The sequence below is a fragment of the Aotus nancymaae genome, unplaced genomic scaffold, assembly GCF_030222135.1.
Source record: "Aotus nancymaae isolate 86718 unplaced genomic scaffold, 86718_ANA_hifiasm-v0.15.2.pri h1tg000014l, whole genome shotgun sequence".
NCBI lineage: Eukaryota > Metazoa > Chordata > Mammalia > Primates > Aotidae > Aotus > Aotus nancymaae.
The window spans coordinates 49,387,124-49,411,056 of NW_026988425.1; the positions used below are offsets into that span (position 1 = coordinate 49,387,124).

General features: G+C 37.8%; 1 protein-coding gene across 2 annotated transcripts in view; it reads right to left on the bottom strand.

Annotated features, from left to right (window-relative positions):
• Positions 1-8,196: 8,196 nt before the first annotated feature.
• DHX29 (DExH-box helicase 29) overlaps positions 8,197-23,933 on the bottom strand; it is a 54,661-nt gene continuing 38,924 nt past the window's right edge. The window contains exons 19-27 of one of the 2 annotated variants that reach the window (XM_012457303.3): positions 23,290-23,418; positions 23,124-23,199; positions 22,150-22,374; positions 20,175-20,311; positions 19,630-19,723; positions 18,463-18,765; positions 16,511-16,642; positions 15,259-15,355; positions 8,197-8,490 (exon numbers count right to left, since the gene is read on the bottom strand). In XM_012457303.3, the coding sequence (XP_012312726.2) occupies positions 8,438-8,490; positions 15,259-15,355; positions 16,511-16,642; positions 18,463-18,765; positions 19,630-19,723; positions 20,175-20,311; positions 22,150-22,374; positions 23,124-23,199; positions 23,290-23,418 (1,246 nt within the window). In that variant the 3' untranslated portion in view covers positions 8,197-8,437. The other variant, XM_064375979.1, reaches the window with a different exon arrangement.

The window sequence follows — 23,933 nt, forward strand, 5'->3', positions numbered from 1 at the left end:
GAGTGACTGAAAAATTCCTAACCTGCATTTCTGTATTATTATATCTGCTGTTTCTGTATCAGCTTGCTGGAATATATGTATGAACCATTTATGGAATGCTATTCTGTTCTGTTGGTCTATATGTCTGTCTTTGTGCTGTACCATACTGTTTTGATTAATGTAGCTTTGTAATATGTTTGAAATCAGGAAATGTGAGGTCACTAGCTTTATTGTTGTTTCTCAAGATTATTTTGGCAGTCTTTTGTGGTTCCATATATATTTTAGAATTATTTTTTCTATGTCTGTAGAAAATGCCATTTGGATTTTGATAAGGATTGCATAGAGTCTATAGACTGCCTTGGGTTGTATGGACGATATTAAGTCTTCTAATTCGTGAACATGGGCTATCTTTCTATTTATTTGTGTCTTCTTTAATTTCTTTTGGCAATATATTGCAGTTTTTAATGTATACCTCTCCTTCCTTAAGTTTATTCTCAAGTATTTTACTCTTTTTGATGCTATTATAAATGTGATTGTTTTCTTAATTTCCTTTTTGGATTGTTAGTGTATACAAACAACTAATTTTTGTATATTGGTTTTGTATGCTGCAACTTTGTTGAATGTATTGTTTCTAACAATTTTTTTGTGGAATCATTAAAGTTTTCTAAGTTTTCTACATATAAGATCATGTCATTTGTGAACAGAGTTTTACCTCTTCCTTTTAAATTTAGATGCCTTTTTTCTTTTTCTTGCCTAATTGCTTTAGCTAGTACTTCCAGTACTATTTTGAATAGAAAGGGAAGAGTGGGTGTCCTTGTCTTGGTCCTATTTTTACAGAAAAAGCTTTTTTTTCACCAATAAGTATGATGTTAGCTGTGGAATTTTCATATATTAATTTTATTATATTGATGTAATTTCCTTCTATTCTTAGTTTGCCATTTTTAAATAGGATTGTCTTTTTATTATTGAGTTATAAGAATTCTTTATATCTTCTGGATGCAAGTCCTGTATCGGGGTATGATTTGCAAGTATTTTCTCCTGTCTTGTAGGTTGTCTTTTCCCCTTCCATCCTCTCCCCTCCCCTCCCCTTTCGTTGTCCTGTCCTATCTTGTCTTACTCTGTTGTCCAGGCTGGAGTGTAGTGGTGCAGTCATGGCTCGCTGCCACCTCTGCCTCCTGGTTTCAAATGATTCTCATGCCTCAGCCTCCTGAGTAGCTGAGACTACAGGTGTGCACCACTATGACCGGCTAATTTTTGTATTTTTTAGTAGAGATGGGATTTCACCATGTTGCCCAGGCTAGTCTTCAACTCCTTACCTCAAGTGATCTCCACCTGCCTCAGCCTCCCAAAGTGCTGGGATTGTCAGAGGCATGTGAACCACAGCAACTCCATCTTGAATAGGAGCTGAGTAAAATGAGGCTGAAACCTATTGGGCTGCATTCCCAGATGGTTAAGGCGTTCTAAGTTATGAGTGAAATAGGTGGTTGGCACAAGATATAGGTCATAAAGACCTTGTTCATAAAACAGGTTGCAGTAAAAAAGCTGGTTAAAACGCACCAAAACAAAGATGGCAATGAGAGTGGCCTCTGGTAGTTCTCACTGCTACACTCCCACCAGTGCCATGACACTTTACAAATGCCATGGCAACATCAGGAAGTTACCCTAAAAAGGGGAGGCATGAATAATCCACCCCTTCTTTAGCATATCATCCAGAAATAACCATAAAAATGGACAACCAGCAGCCCTTGGGGCTGCTCTGTCTATGGAGTGCCACTCTTTTATTCCTTTACTTTCCTAATAAACTTGCTTTCACTTTACTTTGTGGACCTGCCCTAAATTCTTTCTTGTGTGAGATCCAAGAACCCTTTCTTGGGAGTCTAGATCAGGATCCCTTTCCTGTAATAGAATTATAGGCATGAGCCACTTGCCCAGGCTCTTTTTACTTTCTTGATAGTGTTCTTTGAAGAACAAGTATTTTTATTACATTAATAATTACATTGTCTCCAGCTTTACTGAGGTATAACTGACAAATAAAAATATATGTAGTCAAGGTGTACAAAGTAATGATATGATCCATGTTTACACTATATAATGATTACCACAATCAGAGTAAAACATCCTTTACCACACAGTTAACCTCTTTCATGTATGTGATATGAGGATACTTAAAATCTGCTCTCAGCAAATTTCAAGTAAACAATATAATATTATTAACTGTTGTCACCATGCTGTATACTAGATCCCCAGAACTTATTCATTTTGTAACTAAAAGTTTGTACCTTTTGACCAATATTTCCTTATTTCCTCCACCTCCTGGAAACTGTTCAACTCTGCCTGTATGAGTTTGACTTCCTTAGATTCCACATATAATGGGATCCTTCAGTATTGGACAAATATTTTTAATTTTGATGAAGTACCACCTTTTTTTCTTTCATTTCTGGTGCTTTTGGTGCCACATCTAAGAAATCATTACTTATTCCAAGATCCTAAAGATTTACTACTATATTTTCTTCTAAGAATATTGTAGTTTTAGTTTTTACACTTAGCTCTTTTTTGTTTGTTTTTGATGTTGTTTGTTTGAGATGGGGGTCTCACTCTGTCATCCAGGCTGGAGTGCAGTGGCGTGCTCTCTGCTCACTGTAACTTCAACTTCCCAGGCTCAAGTGATCCTCCTACCTCAGCCCCCCGAGTGCTTGGTTCTACAGGTGTGCACCACCATACCCTGCTAATTTTTGCATTTTTTTTTTGTAGAGATGGGGTTTCATCATGTTGCCCAGGCTGGTCTCAAACTTCCAGGCTGAAGCAATCCACCTGCCTTGGCCTCCCAAAGTGCGGAGATTACAGGCCTGAGCCACCATGCTCAGTCTACACTTAGCTCTATAGTACACTTTAATTTCTGTACATGGCATGAGGTAAGGGCCCAAATTCATTTTTTTGCATGTAGCTATCCAGTGGTTCCAGCACCATTTGTTGAAAAGATTATTTCTCCATTGACACCCTTGTTGAAAACTAGCATCACAGAAACATGAGTTTGTTTCTGGAACTTTCAATTCTATGTACCAATGCTCCTCAATTTACAGTGGGGTTATGCCCTGATAAAGGCATCATCAATTGAAAATACTGTAATCATACTGCATATTGCTAGCCTGGGAAAAGATGAAAACAAAATTTGAAGTACAGTTTCTACTGAATACATTTCACTTTCACACCATTGTGAAGTAAAAAAATTTTAAGTCAAACCATCTTAAGTCAGAGACTGTATATGTCTATCCTTATGCCAATGAAATAAACCAGAGTATTTTACACCCCCCAAATACTTTTTTTTTGAGATGGTGTCTCACTGTCACCCAGACTAGAGTGCAGAGTGGCATGATCTCAGCTCATTGCAATCTCTGCCACCCTGGCTCAAGTGGTCCTCCCACCTCAGCCTCCTGAATAGGTGGGACCACAGGTGTGCATCACCACACCCAGTTACTTTTTTCTATTTTGGGTGGTGACAGGGTTTTGCCATGTTGCTCAAGCTGGTCTTGAACTCCTGAGTTCAAGTGATCCTCCCACTTCACCCTCTTGAAAGTATTAGAATTACAGGCATGAGCCACCACCCCTGGCTCCCAAATACTTTTTGTCCATATTTCAAGATGGCAATTTGGAGAGGCTGCACACCACAGGGTAATAGCTCTGAAAAACTGTCATTTTGTGGGGGAGATTTGCATCTGTGGAGGAAATCTACATTAGTGAAGTAAACCCCAGATGCAAACAGGCTCTCTCTGAAGCCCCTCCTTATCTGCCTTATCCAGATCTGGGAAAGATTACATTATAGGAAAAGGAGACTAAAAGTCTGACACTTTTAAAGGTCTGACAAAAATTTTACATAGGCTACCATCTATTCTTTCTGAGGGCTGCTACCCTTGAGACTTCATCAACATACAAGATTCAGTCTTTGCTCCCCATGCTTTTCCTTTCCTCTCCCTCCCATAACCTGTCTTGCCACATTCTAAGCCTCTATTCCTTTGTGCTATACAACCTTCCTCTGGCCCCTCCTCTGAGCCTCCTATTTTGTATAGCTCCCATGTTTATGCACATTAATACATTTTATGCCCTTTTTCCCTATTAATCTGTCTATAGTCAGTTTATTTTAAAGAAATGATTGAACTTTCAGAAGGTGGAGGGAAGAAACTTCCCTTCACCCCTATACCAGTAGACTGCTTAGGTTATTTTAAAATGATCTTTTGATTTCTTCCCCATTAGCTGAGTGACCTCAGAAATTTTAGCTTCTTAGAGTCAATTTCCTCATTTGTAAATTGAAAATATACTACCATCTTGTTGTGAGGAGCCATACAAGAATATAATAAAGCTCTTAGTTCAGTGCTTATCATATAATGCTCAATTTAAAAACTGGAAATATACTTTCCCTTGATAATATTCGCTTTTCTTCCCACTAATCCTGTCCAATGAAGACTTTTTGTCTATCTTTTTTTTTTTTTTTTTTTTTTTTTTTTTTTGAGATGGGAGTGTTGCTCTGTCACCCAGGCTGGAGTGCAGTGGTGCGATCTCAGCTCACTGCAATCTCCGCCTCTTGGGTTCAAGTGATTCTCCTGCCTCAGCCTCCCAAGTAGCTGGGATTACAGGTGCCTGCCACCACCCCCAGCTAATTTTTGTATTTTTAGTAGAGATGGAAGTTTCACCATGTTGGCCAGGCTGGTGTTGAACTCCTGACCTCAGGTGACCTGACCCACCCGCTTCGGCCTCCCTAAGTGCTGGGATTACAGGTGTGGGCCACCGCACCGAGCCAACTTTTTGTCTACTTCTAAATGTCTCATGCATAAGAACGGATTTCATGAAAACAGGCAGGCATATTCATCACCAGGACTCAACAACTTCTTATCTGAAGAGCATGATTTTCTCATGTGACACTTTATTTTTCTTACCACTATATGTTAAGTTCCAGGGCACCTACCTCCTTTTCCTAATGACTGTAGCACCTGACCTGGTCCTCTCCATCCTTTTCCTGAATCCACACTGATGAACAAATAGACTGTTCATACTGTCCCTACTTTCAATTCTCCCCACATCCATTCTGCTATCCATCAGCAGGGAAACTCTTTAGGTTTATTTATTATTGAAATAATTACATCTCAAGATTTTAAATTCTGAAATTCTCTCTCTGACCAGCCTTCCTACCATTCACTTATTCACAATGAATTTGGGATTAGATCTGACCTCTCCATTTTCCTGGTCCATGTCCTCTGATCTGGACCCATTTCCTCTAAATAAGCACTTTCAGTCACCCATTTAAATGACACAGTCTATTTCATTCTAAGATCCCATAGTCACTTGAATGCAAAAAAACCCACAAAAGACCAAAAAATCCTATCCACTATTAGCTTTATCAGCTTATCTGAAGCCAGTAAGTAAGCACTGCTGGGGAAAACCAAAAAGCCTTTCCAAGTTGATCCCTATGTTATTCTTTTTTAGTCATTTGTTGAGCCCTCTCTGATGTTAATATTATCCTCTTTGCTGGTTATTTCTACTTTTGCCTGCAAATCAGTGAGGGTCTTCAACCTTTTATGAATATATTCATATTCAACCTATTATGCTTTCTTTTTCTTTTTCACATCCATAAAGAATACTCTATTTGCTGCCCCACCTTTTCATTTTTGTTCACTCCCTAAAATTATGATTTGTGCCCGTGCAGAAAAGAGTTAACATGGCAAGCCAGAGGTCTTTAGAAGAGACTGCTTGTAGGGCTGACCCTTGGCTGGAGCTTGGGAACTTGACTTGTGAAAAGTCCTCTGCTTTTTGGAGAACACTGTTTTGCCTGCTAGGGACACTTAAATACCTGCTTTCCTTCTGGGAGCCTGGAAGTTTGTTATGCCTGGTCTTTGTGCTTGTATGACCTGCCCCTAATAAAAATCCTTGTACTCTTAGTCTGTAGTAGGTTTCCCTGGGCAGAAACTACATAGCACATAGGAAGCCTGTGTATCCATGTGGTGTGTCTTTTTCCCTTGCTGACTTTATTGTATATCCTTTCTCTATAAAATCAACTTTAGCCTCTGAGTCTTGCAAGTCCTTCTGGTGTATCACTTAATGTGCAGGTGGTTGTGGGACTTCTGAGAGAGTCCTTCTTTGCCACCCTCCATTCAAACTGATCTCAAAAGGTCGGTGTATTCATTAAACCTTAGTAATCTTTCTCTACTCCGTAACACCTGTTGACAATACTTACGCTTTCAAAAATCTTCTTCCTTGGCATTCATTAAGATAGCCCTACTCTTTCCTTCTCATACCTCATTCGGCATTTATTGAATGCCTATATATGCAAGGCATTGTGTTAGGTATATATCAGTGAGTGAAACAGTCATGGTGCAGCATATGTTCTAGTGAGAGAAGAAAAGCAAATGGTACAAACTGAGAAAAGTACTGTGTAATGAGTAAAAGGGGATATGCAATTCAGTAGGGTGGCCTGTGCAGAGGGCTTTAAAGCAGGAAAGTCTAGTAAAGAACCAGAAGCAATGTATTATGGCAGGGAACGCCATGTGTAAATGCTTAGAAAAAGAACTTGGCATCTTCTAGGAACTGAAAAGGAGCCTAGGGTGGCTGGAGCACCATGAGACCAAAGTGTGGAGATGAGACTGGAGGGCAGCAAGGTCCAGATCAGTTAGAGAGCTTTGGAGGTCATGTTTAGAACTTTAAATTTTAAGAGCAATGGGAAGCCAAGTGACACAGATATCCTTCAAAAATATCATTCTTTTTGGATTAGAGAGGTGTAAAAGGAGGAGAAAGCCTAGTTCGGAGATTACCTGTAGTGAAAGACAGTGGTGACCTAGGTCTGAGTGGGGGCTGGAGAGATGAAAGAAGCAAGGGACTTTGAAATACAGAGTTCTGCAAGATTTTAATTTCAATAATCTTCTCACCCCTTTGGTGATTACCTCAACTCCCACATCTTTAACTATCATCTCTGTGTGGAAGACTCTAACCCTGTGACCTTACCTGAGTCACAGGGTTAGGAATCACTGTTTCACACTTCAAAGGAATAATGATTATGAGTCATAGGGTTATGAGTCACTGTTTCACATTTCAAAGGAATAATGATTACATTTCAGAAATCTAAATAGTTCTGGAGCCATAATGCCCCTGTTACTTACAATCAGTGTGATCTCAGACATGTTATTTCACTTCTCTGTGCCTCAGTTTCCTCATTTGTAAAATACAAATAGTAGGTTAATGCAGTACCTACCTCATAAGTTGTCTATAAATGAGTTAACAGACAACACAATTTGGGGTACTAGCCTCCATTTGTCCCAAGAGGAAATGCCTTCAACACCCAATCTAGCTCTTTCTCCTGACATACCCATTTCTGTTAATGGCTCTAGAGATTCCAAATCACAGTCACATTTGACTCCTTGTGCTCAATTCCCTTGCCACACTGCAAGTAGAAACCTAAAATTAGAGACTGCTACTAAGTACTGTTTTTACTTCCATCTGCATATAAAAGTTATAGTTTTATTTGTTCATCAAAAAACATTAAAATATATACTTGTTATGAGAGCCAAGCAGTTATACTAGGTTCCTATTAAATTCTAATCTTTTGATCTTCAGATGCAATTTTTTCCTTTTGATCTAAAAGGGACTATAGCTGAAGTTTATCAACAATCTGTTGATAAGTACAGAGATATCTCTCTAATAAAAATGGAATTTCAAAAGCAAACAAATAATAGTAAGCAAAACAAATAGGACCAGTGAAAAATATCGAAGCACACTTTACTATCTCAAAGTTACTGACCTTACCAGTTCATTGTATACACAAAAAGCGTTCAGGGGCAGGGATATCACAGCTGTAGCTTGAGGAAAACAATGCAAGCTATCCATCCCAAGGCTGACCGAAGTATTAGTTAATTCTGCCTGTCTTCCAGAACTACACGTTTATGCTTTTTGAAAGTTACTGAAATAGGTGGCATCTATTAATAGTGCACTTATTTAGGTTCTGAAATTGAGTATCAAATATTAAATAACTGACTTCTGAAGTTGTTCCTTTTCATGGAAATTTAATTATAATTGGTTTTGGAGATTATTTTCCCTTCTGGGTCTATAGGGTTTAAATTCTGCAGACGTCAAGAACTGACAGAGGATGAGGCAGCTACACAGAGAATCACAACATTAAGCTACAGATAACCACAGGCACAGGCCTTGCCCTTAAGGCATACAATGATGCACAAAACATGGATGATACAAAGAATTTATTGTAAATGTAGTGGCAAATACACTGAGAATAATCATCATTAAAAAGGAACTAGAAAATTACACGTTTAAAGTATGTGCTTTTTTCCCATCACCTTTAAGTTAATGGCTAGTACCAACATTTTTAAGTAATGAAATACTTAATGTGATGGTCCATTTTCAGATAATTTCATGACTCTATCTTCACCTTAATTTTTAAAGCCGCTGACCATGAATTTCAATTTCAGTTATTCTCTGTTTTTATCAGTTCCGTAATGATCTGCAGAATCTTGTCATCTGAGTGGAAGAAAAAAAATGCCACAAATAAATGCAACATCGTCTAATTTTCCAATGTATACACATGTAAACAAGAGGTATGCATCACTAGATTTTTTTACATTAGAATACAGAATTAACACCAGTAATATTGTCTATAAAATATTTTTTGCCCCACATAGATTTTAATTATTGCTGTAGGTTATGTTATACCTACTTTGACAAAAGTTTTGAAAAAAGATAACATTTGTATAGGCTAAAGCCCAAAGAGGTAATATGATGTGAACTGTTATTTCTTTATAAGGAATTACAAATTTTATTCTATAAAAATTCCTTGAAGGAAATAAGGTTCTCAGCTTTTTCACTTGGCTGAAATATACTGAAGGCTCTACTGACTCTTCAGTGTTCCTCAGAGTATAGCAGAATTTCCAAAGTATGAGCAAGGAAGAAAGAACTGTTACCAGTTTCTCCATGTTTAGTCCAAAGGAAACAAAAAATTCTAACAGGGAAGTGCTCTTGGAGAGGTGTCAATGGGGAAGTGACAGACCTCTCTATACAACAAAGGAATCAAATACCAATTATTTGACAGAGAGACAGAGGCTGCATTATTTGCTAAAGGGGTTTTGTTAACAACTGCTTCTACTTAATCATTACTCTGAAATTGTGACTTCCTAGGAGCCTCATAACCACTCTTTAGATAGTTGTAATTATCTGGGCTGCAAAACTGAAATTCTACATTTACATTAGATACTCAGAGAATGCGCTGGCTTTCAATGGTTGCAATGGTTACAGTGGCATTAGAAACAACAGTAACAAAAAAGTTCGAGGGAGGGGAAAAAGAGAGGTCACCTGTGAAACTGGAACAATGGCAGGTCTAGAAACAACGTTTTTATTTTTTAAGAGATGGGGTCTTAGGTTGGGTGTGGTGGCTCATGCCTGCAATCCTAGCACTTTGGGAGGCCGAGGTAGGTGGATCACGAGGTCAGGAGTTCGAGACCAGTCTGGCCAACATAGTGAAACCCCGTCTCTACTAAAAATACAAAAAATTAGCTGGGTGTGGTGGTGTGCACCTGCAATCCCAGCTGCTCAGGAAGCTGAGGCAGGAGAATCACATGAACTTGGGAGGTGGAGGTTGCAGTGAGCTGAGATCGCACCACTGCACTCCAGCTGGGGTGACAGTGTGAGATTCCATCTCAGAAAAAAAAAAAAAAGAAGAGAGAGAGAGAGATGGGACTTCACTCTCGCCTAGGCTGGAGTGCAGTGGTGTGATCACAGCTTATTGCAGCTCTGAACTCCTGGGCTCAAGCCATCTTCCTATCTCAGCCCTCTGAGTAGCTGGGATTACAGGCGCAAGCCACTATACCTGGCTCCAAGAACCATGATTTTTTAAATTGAGGAAAACAGAGTAAATAAAGTATAAGAGTAAGTTCAGTTACTTCTTTTTCAAATGTTTGGCATTCTATCACAACTTTTCGTTATAAATCCAAGAGAGGGCACTAACGTATTTCATCCTTCCTCCAAAGTCAAAAGTATACATTAAGATCCAAGATGGCTGATCACTAGCAGCTCGGGCTCGTAGTTTCCAGTGAAAGCGCAGAGAACGAGAGGACGCCACACTTTCAGACGAATATTTGTTGCTCTCGGACCAGGAGATTCCCAGCAGAGGAGCCCCACGGGTCGCCAGGGCGACTCTTGTGGCCAGCGCGGCGGTTTTGCTGGCGCCTTAGCGCGCCAGTTTGTGGTGCAGAGTCCGGAGATTCCCGGGCAGAAAAGCACCATCAATCTTAACACCACTATTTTGGCCGGTGCAGTGGATTGCTCAGATTTCGGCGCTGGGAATCAACAAGTTGGACGTCTGCTCGGAGACCTAGTTAGAAAGTCGGTATTACAAAGACGACAGATGGATAAATATATAATGAAGGGAAGAAACCAGCATAAAAAGGCAGAGAATACTCAAAATCAGAATGCCTCTCCCTCTACAGGGGATCGCAATTCCTCATCAGTAACAGAACAAGGCTTAATAGATTACGAGTGTGTTCCAATAACAGAAGCAGGTTTCAAAACGTGGCTGATAAGAAACTTCTGTGAATTAAAAGAACTTGTTCTAACCCAATGCAAAGAAACTAAGAACCTTGAAAAAAGGTTTGATGAAATGTTAACGAGAATGGACAATTTGGAGAAGAATATAAGTGAATTGATGGAGCTGAAAAACACAACACAAGAACTTCACGAAGCATGCACAAGTTTAAACAGTCAAATTGATCAAGTAGAAGAAAGGATATCAGAAGTCGAGAACCAGCTCAGTGAAATGAAACGAGAAGACAAGATTGGAGAAAAAAGGATGAAAAGGAATGAGCAAAGTCTCCAGGAAATATGGGACTATGTGAAAAGACCTAATTTACGTTTGATAGGTGTACCTGAATGTGATGAAGAGAATGAATCCAAGTTGGAAAATACTCTTCAGGATATCATTCAGGAAAACTTTCCCAACCTGGCAAGGCAGGGTAATATTCAACTCCAGGTAATACAGAGAACACCACAAAGATATTCTTCAAGAAGACCAACCCCAAGGCACATAATCGCCAGATTTATTAGGGTTGAAATGAAGGAGAAAATACTAAGGGCAGCCAGAGAAAAAGGTCAGGTTACCCATAAAGGGAAACCTATCAGACTTACAGCAGATCTCTCAGCAGAAACCCTACAAGCCAGAAAAGAGTGGGGACCAATATTTAACATCCTTAAAGAAAAGAACTTTCAACCCAGAATTTCATATCCAGCCAAACTAAGCTTTATAATTGAAGGAAAAATTAAATCTTTTGCGAACAAACAAGTACTTAGAGACTTCACCACCACCAGGCCTGCTTTACAAGAGCTTCTGAAAGAAGCACTATACATATAAAGGAACAACCAACATCAGCCTTTCCAAAAATATATCAAAAAGAAAAGAGCATTCACACAATGAAAAATTTACACTAACTAATGGGCAAAACAGCCAGCTAGCATCAAATGCCAGTATTAAACTTATATATATTCTAATTGGATAAAAAGCCAAAACCCATCGGTATGCTGCATCCAGACCCATCTCACATGCAACGATACACAAAGACTCAAAACAAAGAGAAGGAGGAAGATTTATCAACCAACCAGAGAGTAAAAATAAACAAATAAACAAAAGGCAGGAGATGCAATTCTCGCCTCTGATAAAGTAGACTTTAAAGCAACAAAGAGCAAAAGAGGCAAAGAAGGACATTACATAATGGCAAAAGGATCAATGTAACAAGAAGAGCTAACGATTTTATAGATCAACGAGACAGAAAATTAACAAGGACATTCAGGACTTGAACTCAGACCCGGAACAAGTAAACTTAATAAACATTTATAGAACTCTCCATTTCAAATACACAAAACATACATTACCACCTCACACCTATTCCAAAAGTGACTACATAATTGGAAGTAAATCACTCCTCAGTAATCACATAGCATTTCATAGGTTTTAAATGAAATATTGGTTGGCTGCTTGTTTGTTATTTTCTTCCCTTATTCCTTCCTGTCTACATCAAGTATAATTATTGGTATAAAAGAGATTTTCAATACCCATTACTAAACTGCATTCTAGCCTGGGCAAGAAAGCAATACTCCCATTCTCTCTCTCTCTTTCTCTTCCTTTTTCTTCCTCTTTTTCATTTTTTTTTCTTTCTTTCAAAAAAAAAAGAAAAAGAAAAAAAAAGAAAAAAAAAAGTATACATTATGCCCAATGGTTAAGTTCTGCTCTCTTTTATAGTAAAGGGAAACACTGATATCATTCCAAAAATTCATTTTGCTTAGAAGTTGAGGTTCAATATATACTTTATGAAATGTAATTATTTCTAATGACAAAGTTGTAATGCACAAAGCTCCCTGAGAAAAGAGCCCACATGTCTTAATATGTTAAGACTTACCTGTTTCCAGCAATATAGGAACATTAATACATTTTAATGCTTATGCATTCACATTTAGTTATATAAATAAACACAGAGTATGAGGCTTCATGGTAGCAGAACTAGATCAGTAGCTCCCCCAACTTGCCTGACTGTTGAAAACAAACTGGGGATACTTTGTTCAGTACAATCATACTGAAGTCACTGATCAATTCTTAACATTAAAAGGACAACCAAATTTAAGTGCTCCCTGATGTGACGCAATGGGAAGAATATGGCACCAACTAGAAAGTATTAGTTTCCTCAAAACTTTATTCTAATCATACCTCCAAATACAACTACCAGTTTATTTTATTTATTTATTTATTTTTAATTTTTTTTTGGAGATGGAGTTTTGCTCTTGTTACCCAGGCTGGAGTGCAATGGCGCAATCTCGGCTCACTGCAACCTCCGCCTCCTGGGTTCAGGCAATTCTCCTGCCTCAGCCTCCTGCGTAGCTGGGATTACAGGCATGCGCCACCATGCCCAGCTAATTTTTTTATATTTTTAGTAGAGACGGGGTTTCACCATGTTGACCAGGATGGTCTCGATCTTTTGACCTCGTGATCCACCGTGCCCGGCCTCACAACTACCAGTTTATAGGAAATACAGGAAATAGAGTACATGTTAGATCACGAGCATGCAACTAACCAAACCCTAAATGTGGGACATTCTACCAGAAAAACAACCCAGTTTATTAAAAATAATTAACTGCATTTAAAAAGGGGATAGTCTTAGAGGGGAAGTGTTATAGAATAAAAGAATTTAAAAATAATACAGCCACAGGCCTCTCCCATAGAGATCAGTATGTCTAGGGTAGGTCTTTAGACCCTGTATTCTTTGCAACTGCCAGGATGATTTTGATGATTTGGCAAGTTTGAGAAACACTGCACTGGGCAAACTGCAAACTCAGGAGTTCATTTCAGATTTATCTCTTATTTTTTGATATGAAGTCTTGCTCTGTCACCCAGAATGGAGGGTAGATACTCGCCCTAGCCTCCCAAGTAGCTGAGACAACAGGCACATGCCACCAGGCCTGGCTAATTTTTTTTTTAATTGTTCGTAGAGATGGCGTCTCCCTACGTTACCCAGGCTGGTCTTGAACTCCTGGCCTCAAGTGATCCTCCGGCCTCAGCCTCCCAAAGTTGTGGGCTTACAGGCAGAGTCACCATGCCCAGCTCCTTTCAGATTTCTGTTGAAGGAGAATGTGTTTATTTTATACAGAGAAACAGCTCTGCATTTGAAAGAAACACATGGTGGAAAAACCATGCTGAAATAAACCTGACACAAAGTCCCTAAATCATACACACACATACACAAATACATATATGGGTGTGTGTATATATACATATATTTCTTAGAGATAGAAATATGTTGTCCAGGCTGGACTCTAACTCCTGGGGCAAGCAATCTTCCCACCTCAGCCTTCCAGGTAGCTGGGACTACAGGCATAGGCCACCATGCTTGGCTTATTAGTTTTTTTTCATAATAGCTACGTCACCAGTTTACTAAAATGCCAATAAGCAGCAAAGTTTACTATGCTCAGTTTTATTAACCTTTTTTTCTATGAAATGGCTAGACGTTTAGAAATGAAGTTTAAAAGAGACAGGAGTAAACTAAACCTTAGGAGGATAATTAGGTTGTGAATAATCACTAATTGAGGTTGATGGAATTCAGCATAAAAGAGATGGAATCTTTAAGATTTCAGTATGCTGGCTGGGCGCGGTGACTCACGCCTGTAATCCCAGCACTTTGGGAGGCCGAGGCCAGTGGATCACGAGGTCAAGAGACCGAGACCATCCTAGCCAATATGGTGAAATCCCATCTCTACTAAAAATACAAAAAATTAGCCAGGCGTGGTGGCACATGCCTGTAATCCCAGCTACCTGGGAGGCTGAGGCAGGAGAATCTCTTGAACCCAGGAGGCAGAGGTTGTGGTGAGCTGAGAATGCGCCATTGCACTCCAGCCTGGGCAACAAGAGCAAAACTCTGTCTCAAAAAAAACCAAAACCAAAACCAAAAAAAGATTTCAGTGTGCTTTAGTATATTCCAATGTTACAAAAAATATAATGATTTGTAGAATATTTCAGATTTTCTCTTAGAAGGTCGTTTTTTTTTTTTTTGAGACAGAGTTTTTCACTTTTGTGTCCCAGGCTGGAGTGCAATGGCATAATCTCGGCTTACTGTAACCTCTGCCTCCCAGGTTCAAGCAATTCTCCTGCCTTAGCCTCCTGAGCAGCTGGAATTACAGGTGCCTGCCACCATGCCCAGCTGATTTTTCTTTTTTTTTGAGACGGAGTTTCGCTCTTGTTACCCAGGCTGGAGTGCAATGGTGCAATCTCGGCTCACTGCAACCTCCGCCTCCTGGGTTCAGGCAATTCTCCTGCCTCAGCCTCCGGAGTAGCTGGGATTACAGGCATGCGCCACCATGCCCAGCTAATTTTTTGTATTTTTAGTAGAGACGGGGTTTCACCATGTTGACCAGGATGGTCTCGATCTGTTGACCTCGTGATCCACCCACCTCGTCCTCCCAAAGTGTTGGGATTACAGGCGTGAGCCACTGTGCCTGGCGATTTTTAAAATATATTTCGTAAAGACAGGGTTTCACCATGTTGGCCAGGCTGGTCTTGAACTCCTGACCTCAGGTGATCTGCCCGCCTTGGCATCCCAATGTGCTAGTATTATAGGCATGAGCCACCATGCCCGGCCTTTTAGAAAGTTTTTCCACGCATTAATACATAGGTATGTGTACCTATGTATGTATGTGTATATATGTACCTATATATGTATGTGTATACTATCTTTCACTTACAGTAAAGCAAACACTTACTTTCAAGGGACATCTTTGGATTTTCCAGCTTTTTTCTTAAAACAGAATCAATAAGAACTCTCAGCTGCTTGAAAATGACAGCTATCTTTACAGGGGCCTGTTAAGAGGAGATGAAAAAATGGACAAAGTCAATCCAGGGGAGTGTGCATATGTTTAAGTAAATCAAGGTAAGCATATATACCTTACAATCTGCCTTAGCACATCTTGCTTTTAATGGAAAACACAGTGAGAAAAATACAGACAAATTATTTCTGCTAGCTAAGCATGCAAACCTCTAAGTTTCCTTATTAAGTCTGATAATTCTTCCCAAAATAAGGCAACTATTACTCCAATAATTGTTTTCTTCTCTATTTATATCAACTCTGTGGAAGTTAAGACTACAGTTTTGGGGAGGGAAATTTTTTTAAACAGCTTTATTGAGATATAACTTACCATAAAAACTCACTCATTTTCACTAATTTCAATAGCTTTTAGTAAATTTATAGAGTTGTGCAACCATCACAATCCAGTTATAAAACATTTCCACCCCCCCAGCTTCTTCGCACAAACTGCATACAATTGTTAGCTGCATTTAAAATTCACCTCTCCATTCCTAGACAAACAGCTATCATAGAATAACCTAATAGAATATAATAGGTTTGCTTCGTTTAAGCTGGTCAATCTTGATGAGAGTACAGAGAAACAGATAAAACTTATTGCCAGAAATAAGCATGGTTGGTCTAATTTTTCCAGAGAAGAATTCAACAGCATGAATTATAAACTATGAATCTGTTTGGTCTTTTTATTCCTTTTTATTCCACAATATAGTGGAATGAGAATAAATTTGGGTATCAAATAGTCCTATATTTGAATCTAGCTCTGTCAATAACAATCCATGTAAATCTTGGGAAAATTATTTAATTTCTCACTGTGTTTGAGTCTTTATTTATATAAAAGAAACTACAGAAATTATCTAACAAGGTTGTTAGGATATTAATTTGGGAAAATCCATATAAAGTTAACTATTGAAGTACCCAACACATAGAAAGCTAGAATTGTTATTAGTAATAAATAGAATTTGTAATAGCAATATAATTTGATTTTCAAATTTATAGATTTAAAACCACAGAGGCAAGATAAAATAAGGAATTCTTTTACTTTAAGTCATATTTTAGGAAGAAATAATGCGAACTCCAATAAAATTTTAAAAAGTGTACCTCAACGGTACTGGAAGTTGAAAAATTTTAATAATAAAATCAGTTGTACTATGTACCTGAAAATAGATCCAGCCATCAATAGAAAGAAGACGTTCTCGGTGTTGAACTTCTATATCACCACCAAAAAGTAAAACTGGAAAAGGGGTTATTAGGGTAGTTTCTCTCAAATACACTCTGGCATACCTTATCTAGATGGGAAAAAGGGAGGAATAACTTCAAAATACCGAAATAGAAGGAAGTCATTTATCTTTTTCAAGTAAGCATTTTTCTACAATTTGTTTAATGCTACATTTTAAGCCAAGAGTTTTTGTAAAGCTATGTTTTCATTTTCTTATGTGCATAATTTATCAATTTTATAATAATTACTGTTACCACCTGTGTATTTATACTATGAAAAGGCATTTTAAATATTATTTCTAAGGCTGAGTTATATACTTTGAACATAAAGGAAACTAGGTACAAGCAATTTTATAATGCTAATGATCTTAAATAATTAATGTTAAAATTATGATAATTTTCAGTTTCTGGTTCCTAGACCAATGTTCAGCTATGGGTGCCAATCAGTAATTTCTCATGTTTTGCATTTAAGTTTGATAAATGTTGAGAGTTATTCAAACCAGTGATTGAAATAACGGATCTTTATTACTTTAAAGGTCAAGAAACAAAATGGAGGCACTCTTTGTAAAGGGAGAAGAAATATGTTTCAATTTTTTACGTTCCCTTTTCTTCTCATACTGTCTTAAAAATGTGTGAATATAAGGTAACAAAAACTCAAAATATGAAGAGAAAATGCCAACTTAACCTTCACAATATGTTAAAAAATAAGAAAATGGAGTGGTCAGAGAGGATGTGGAGAAATAGGAACACTTTTACGCTATTGGTGGCAGCGTAAATTAGTTCAACCAATGTGGAAGACAGTGTAGTGCTTCCTCAAGGACCTAGAAATAGAAATTCCATTTGACCCAGCAATCCCATTACTGGGTATATTCTCAAAGGATTATAAATCATTCTATTATAAAGACACATGCACACTTATGTTCATAGAGGCACTGTTTACAATAGCAAAGACCTGGAACCAACCCAAATGCCCACTGACAATAGACTGGACAAGGAAAATGTGGCACATATATACCATGGAATACTATGCAGCCATAAAAATGATGAGTTTGTGTCCTTTGTAGGGACATGGATGAATCTGGAAACCATCATTCTCAGCAAACTGACACAAGAACAGAAAATCAAACACCGAATGTTCTCACTCATAGGCAGGTGTTGAACAATGAGAACACATGGACACAGGGAGGGGAGCATCACACACTGGGGTCTGTTGGGAGGGTGCCAAGGGAGGGACAGCTGTGGGGGAGGGATAACATGGGGAGAAATGCCAGATGTAGGTGATGGGGGGATGGAGGCAGCAAACCACATTGCCATGTGTGCATCTATGCAACAATCCTGCATGATCTGCACATGTACCCCAGAACCTAAAGTACAATTAAAAAAAAAAAAAAGAAAAGAAAATGCAGTGGTCATGCAGCTCCAATTCAAAAGGTTGACTGTTTTCATTGTAATCTTTAAATATTTGCTATTAAATAATCTTAGGTGATACTGTGACCAAAACTGTTGCAAATCATCCACAGTTCTAATACACCATCCAACATCCCTTTATATGGAAACAGCACATACAACTTGTCTTTTATTCCGACAGCACCTTTTAATGAAATACTCAGGGACTGATACATTATTAAGCAACATCAATGCTATTACTGCCTTTACTCCAAGTAAAAGAGATGATAGGCAGAGTAGAAACCTTACTTTTTTTTTTTTTTTTAAGAGAAAATAAGCATTCTTTTGTTTGAGAAGCTATGTGCATCTTGATTTCAAATATTAACAAAAATGAATAGCTTCAATTTGAGAAGCAAATAAAATACCTGTTAGGGCATCCTAACTTGTTATGAATGACTTCTAGAATAATGCTCTGAATACTGGAATTTAAGCATAAGTACTTTACCTTCTCCTGGTATAAGAGCCATCCATGAGTTTGCAAATCTCGATTTACTGAGGATGGATGTACTTGTGCTTTGCCTTGGGCTGTCTCCACAATGCAGGCCAGTTTTTCTGTAACATCCACTGACTTTGTATAGATTATTTTCCCCACATTGTCATACAGTCCAGCCACCAGTACAGCTTTAAGAAGGGCAATTTCTTGGAAAGAGAGGGTCTGTGAGGCTCTGTTTCCTTCCCAGCTGGTAGAAGTTGTGGAAGATGAAAATCCTGCCACCTTAACCAACTTTATTAACTCCTGCTTTACATCCTAGATTGGTTTATGTTAAAAACAGAAATAATCAAAGGTGATTAGAGAAATTTCCAAATAATATTGTAATTTATATTACTGCTTCCTATAAAGATTGACAGGATACTAATGATTATTTAGCTAACTATAGCCCAAATTACCTTAGGGAAGAAAAAAAAAGATACTGGAAAGTCAAGAATTAAAATCAGCTACTCACTCCACCCTAAGACTTTAGATGTCTCAAAACATAAGAATGTCTAAAATTTGAGCTCAAGAAAAATGTGTCTGAACACATTTTCATTCACAACATCTACTTCCACAGTAGCTCTCCTTTTTCTCTGGAGATTTTTACTCAATGAGGATGGTCAACACTGAGAAATAATTGACAGAGAAATCTTGATCCTAGACTGCAAAGTACCTTCTTCATTTGTCTCTGGAACCTGAACTACTCGGCTCAAGCAATCCTCCCACCTTGGCCTCCTGAGAAGCTGGGACTACAGGCATGTGCTATCATGCTCACTTAATGTTTTTATTTTTGGTAGAGATGGGGTCTCATTATGTTGCCCAGTCTGGTCTCAAACACTTGGCCTGAAGCCATCTTCCTGCTTCTGCCTCTCAAAGCACTGGCATTATAGGCATGAGTCACTCTTTTAAATCATTTCTTGAACATATTATGATTATTAAATATTATTTTAAATCATTGTATAATACATACAAGTTACTTGCTGGAAGAAACAAGTCAAGTACAATCACAAACGTACTAATTCAATAAATGTTTATTAAACTCTTACTATGTGTCAAGTATTTTCTAGGCATTATTTTTTCCAAAATAAACTTATTATAGTTATCCATGACTCTGAGTGAGAGACCTATGTTAAGAATTACCTCTAGGGTTAACAGTGATGTTCTATTAAGAAAGTTCCTCCGGCAATATGTGATTTCAGAACGATAGCCTCCTTCTTGTCTTGCTTTCTTCCATCTAGATAAATAAAATGTCAATTAATGAATAAAGTTCACCATGTTCTCTTTCCAAACTCTTTCTCTGAGCCAGTGACCAAAGTAAGATTTAATTAAATTATAATTTAACAAGAGGTGGGATCTTGCTTGTAGCAACTACCAATTGTATATAAGAATATTAATATTAACAGATCTGTTAACAGTATTAACAGATATTTTCTGTTTAACAGTAAATTATTAAGTTACTTCAAATATGAGTTAATATACATATGATACCAAATATATTATTCTTAAGTTTTAGGAAGGATTATAAAGCACACGAATCTCTAATATAATTATACCTTGACAGATGAAATAACTAAAAACAAATTTAAACCTGAGATGTACAGTTTTAATGAGTCAAAGGTAATATTTTGTAAAGTAAATAACCTCAGGTAACTGGCTTATTGATAACAGCCAGATTATGTTTTTACCCTAGATATGCATTGTAGATCGTCAGGTGGTCTGAATCCGCCACAGCCAAAGCTGATTTTGCAAGATCGGCTTCATCTTTTCGACCAATTGGTGTGGTAAAAGGAGACTTCTCTGTCATAACTGCAGCTAGTGTTGCCTATGCATAAATGACAAAACAATTTATCATTAAAGAGCTATCCAGTGAAAGTTAACTTATAAAAGAAAGCCAATCATAAAACAATCATAATTTAAGTTGCCCTTTTCAATACTTTTATTATCATTTACTATAGCTAACTGTATTTTCATTTTAAATAGTTATTTTTTTGTTTCATTTTAAGGAATTTCAAAAATATATCCCTTTACTTTTATGCCCTTTCTGTGAGGTAAGGAGGTAATTATCACCAGAATCAGATTAAAAAAACCTGAACATTTGTATAAATGAGTTATAGTCTGTCATACAGTTAGAGGCAATCTTGGAATCATAACTCAGTTATCTTGACTCCAAGACTGCTGAATTTCCACTCTTAGTCTGCAATGATCTTTAAAAATAATCTGGACTACATAACAATCCATTTGTTGTTGTAGGTTTTCAGATAAACTACCATGGGTATTTAATTCTGATAAATATCTATTTTGAATACTAAAGAGACTAGAGTAATAAGTCACATTTTCTTCATTCTGTTTCTATTTTTATTTTTGGATTTTTTAGAGACAGGATCTTGTTCTGTTGCTTAGGCTGGAGTGCAGTGGCAATCATTAGCTCACTGCCCCCTCCTACTCCTAGGCTCTAGCAATCCTCCTACCTCAGCCTCCTGAATAGCTGGGTCTAAAGGGGTGCACCACCATGGCTGGCTAATTTTTTTATCTTAAATTTTGCAGAATCAAGCTCTCACTAAGTTGCCCAGGCTTCCATTCTGTTTTTAAATAGCCTTTATTGGTAATCCCAGAAAAGGCTATAGCTTGATAAAGTTGCAAAGTTGGAATGGCACAGCAAGCATATGTGCCCAGAGACTCAGACAGATGTACAGAATTTGTTAATTCTGAGATAATTTGAGAAAAGAGAACTCTGCTAATTATTGGCTCAGAGAGCCCAAATAAGGGAAGAAAAAAGTTGTTTTTTTTTTTGAGACCAAGTTTGGCTCTTGTTACCCAGGCTGGAGTGCAATGGTGTGATCTCGGCTCATTGCAACCTCCACATCCTGGGTTCAGGCAATTCTCCTGCCTCAGCCTCCTGAGTAGCTGGGATTACAGGCACGCGCCACCATGCCCAGCTAATTTTTTGTATCTTTAGTAGAGACGGGGTTTCACCATGTTGGCCAGGATGGTCTCGATCTCTTGACCTCGTGATCCACCCACCCCGGCCTCCCAAAGTGCTGGGATTACAGGCGTGAGCCACCGCGCCCGGCCCTTAGAAAAAAGTTTTTAATTTTACTTTTCAAAGTTGGTAGTATTCAAAGCTTCCTAAAAATCATCCACTATATATTCCATTAAATATTTCAAGTGGGTTGAAAACCAAAATTTAGACAAGCCAAAATCACTCACAAAATAGTACCTACAGTACACAAGTAAATGGATGAACAGATTTTCAAGTATATAAATATAAAAAGTTAAATATTATATTTAAAAATTCTTATCCAACCTGGCCAACATGGAGAAACCCCATCTCTACTAAAAATGCAAAAATTAGCCAGGTGTGGTGGCATGCACCTGTGATATCAGCTACTTGGGAGGCTGAGGCATGAATCCCTTGAACCCGGGAGGTGGAGGTTGCAGTGAGCCTAGATTGTGTCACTGCACTCCAGGCTTGGGCAACAGTGCCAGATCCTGTCTCAAAAAAAAAAAAAAATCTTATCAAGCATTCAGGCCCTCTGGGTTTTAATGTTAGCATAGACATTCTATTTAGTTAAAAAAAAATTTTAATTAAAAATTGTTTCCAAACTTGTAATTTCCTAGTCAAAGGATATTTAAAGTAAAGTAGCAGCAGCATTGATTTACCACTGGGTCAAGGCAGCCAAATATGGCACCAAAAATAAGCATCTTGCCAATCTTGACATTCACAGGTAAAGCTGCAAGGTGTTGGCCCAACGGAGTCAGTTTAGGCTCATTTAGTTCACAGGCTCCAATTCTTCGGAGCAAATTCATTGCATTGCTGATCACTTGGAGCTGAGGAGGATCTAAGGCTTTGGAGAGGAAATCTTCAGGAGAACCAAGATTACATTTCTGCAGATTAAAAAAGTAATAAAATTGGTATGAAATCAAAGAATTAACACTACCCAATGAAATGGTATTGGAACTAATCTGACTTCAGTAAAATTTTGAGCAAAGAGGGTAAAATGTGTAAGTAGGGCTATCCTGTTATTTTTTTATAATGGGGGTCAGAGGAGTGGGGGGAAGACTGTATGAGTGTATGTGTGAGGATTAGGTTTTCCAGTCTACATTTTTAGTTTCTTCATTCCTGATTTTGACAGAGTAAAAAATCTAAGAACTGAAGGATATTTATAGATCTTTCAGTCTAAGAAGACCTTCATCTAGGTCAGGGTTTCTCAGTCTCAGAACTGCTGATATTTTGGCCTGAATGATTCTTTGTTTCAGGGAGTTGCCCTGTACACTGTCAGATGTTTAGGAGCATCCCAGATCTTTACCTACTAGATACCATTTACCCTCCCTGTCCAACTATGACAACCAAAAATATCTCCTGACGTTGCCCAATGTCCGCTTGTAGGCAACAGTGCCTCCAGTTGAGAACTATTAGTCTAGGTTATGAGGCTGTATTTTCATCTATAAAGTTTAAGTGTCTGGCAAAATCAAAACACAGTGGATTTACTTAGATGGATGAGGGCATATATTAAGGAAGATTTAAAAAGTTGAAAATCCAAAGCAATATAAGGTAAGGTAAGTTTAGGTGTTCATTTTTTTCTTTTCTAGAAAGGAGTGAAGAACAAAATCCATCCAAGTTCCCTTGAGATTACCATAATATGAAGGCATAATTCCTCCAAAGGTACACGTAAGATTTCAGGAACAGAATAATCCATAAAGCCTTCAAATCTGAAAAATAAAGTAATACTAAATACATATTATCAGAAATGTCACACAGTACTAGCTTATATGTTTTATATTTCCGGTGCTATGCCATACCTTTCTCTTGTGTACATTCGGAAGCAGAAGCCATCTCTGACCCGCCCAGCTCTTCCCTGGCGCTGTAAAGCACTGGCTTTACTGACAAACGTCTCCACCAAAGAACTCATCTGACTGCTTTCATGGTACCTAAAGAAATGTTTTAGGAGAGAATATGTAGATAATTGACTTAAGTCAAAATTGGAAAAGCTGGATTTGACTCTTACAATTAAGTTAAACATAGGCTTAAAAAGTCCATTATTGTAGACTAGTAGTTCTCAAATTATGCTTCATATTTAAATAATTTAGTAAACATTGCATATAAATCTCATACTACAAATTAAAAGTCTGGCAAAAGAAAAACAAATTGTTTAACTTATCCTTTCTCATACTAATCTGATCATAGAATCTTTCTTAAATTTAGTAGAATACTTATTAATTATATAATGAGAATTCTTTGAAATATTTTGAGAAGTGTTACTGTGAACATTACAATTCGACATACCTTTCACGATACAGTTAAACCCTGAAAACATTTTCTCTGAAGGTACAATTCAAAGAATCAAGAATCTACTTTCTATTGAATAGTGATACTCTCTTGCAAATATTACTATGGTTTCCTAAAACAGGGGATAGTATATATAGATTACAATAAACTACTAAAG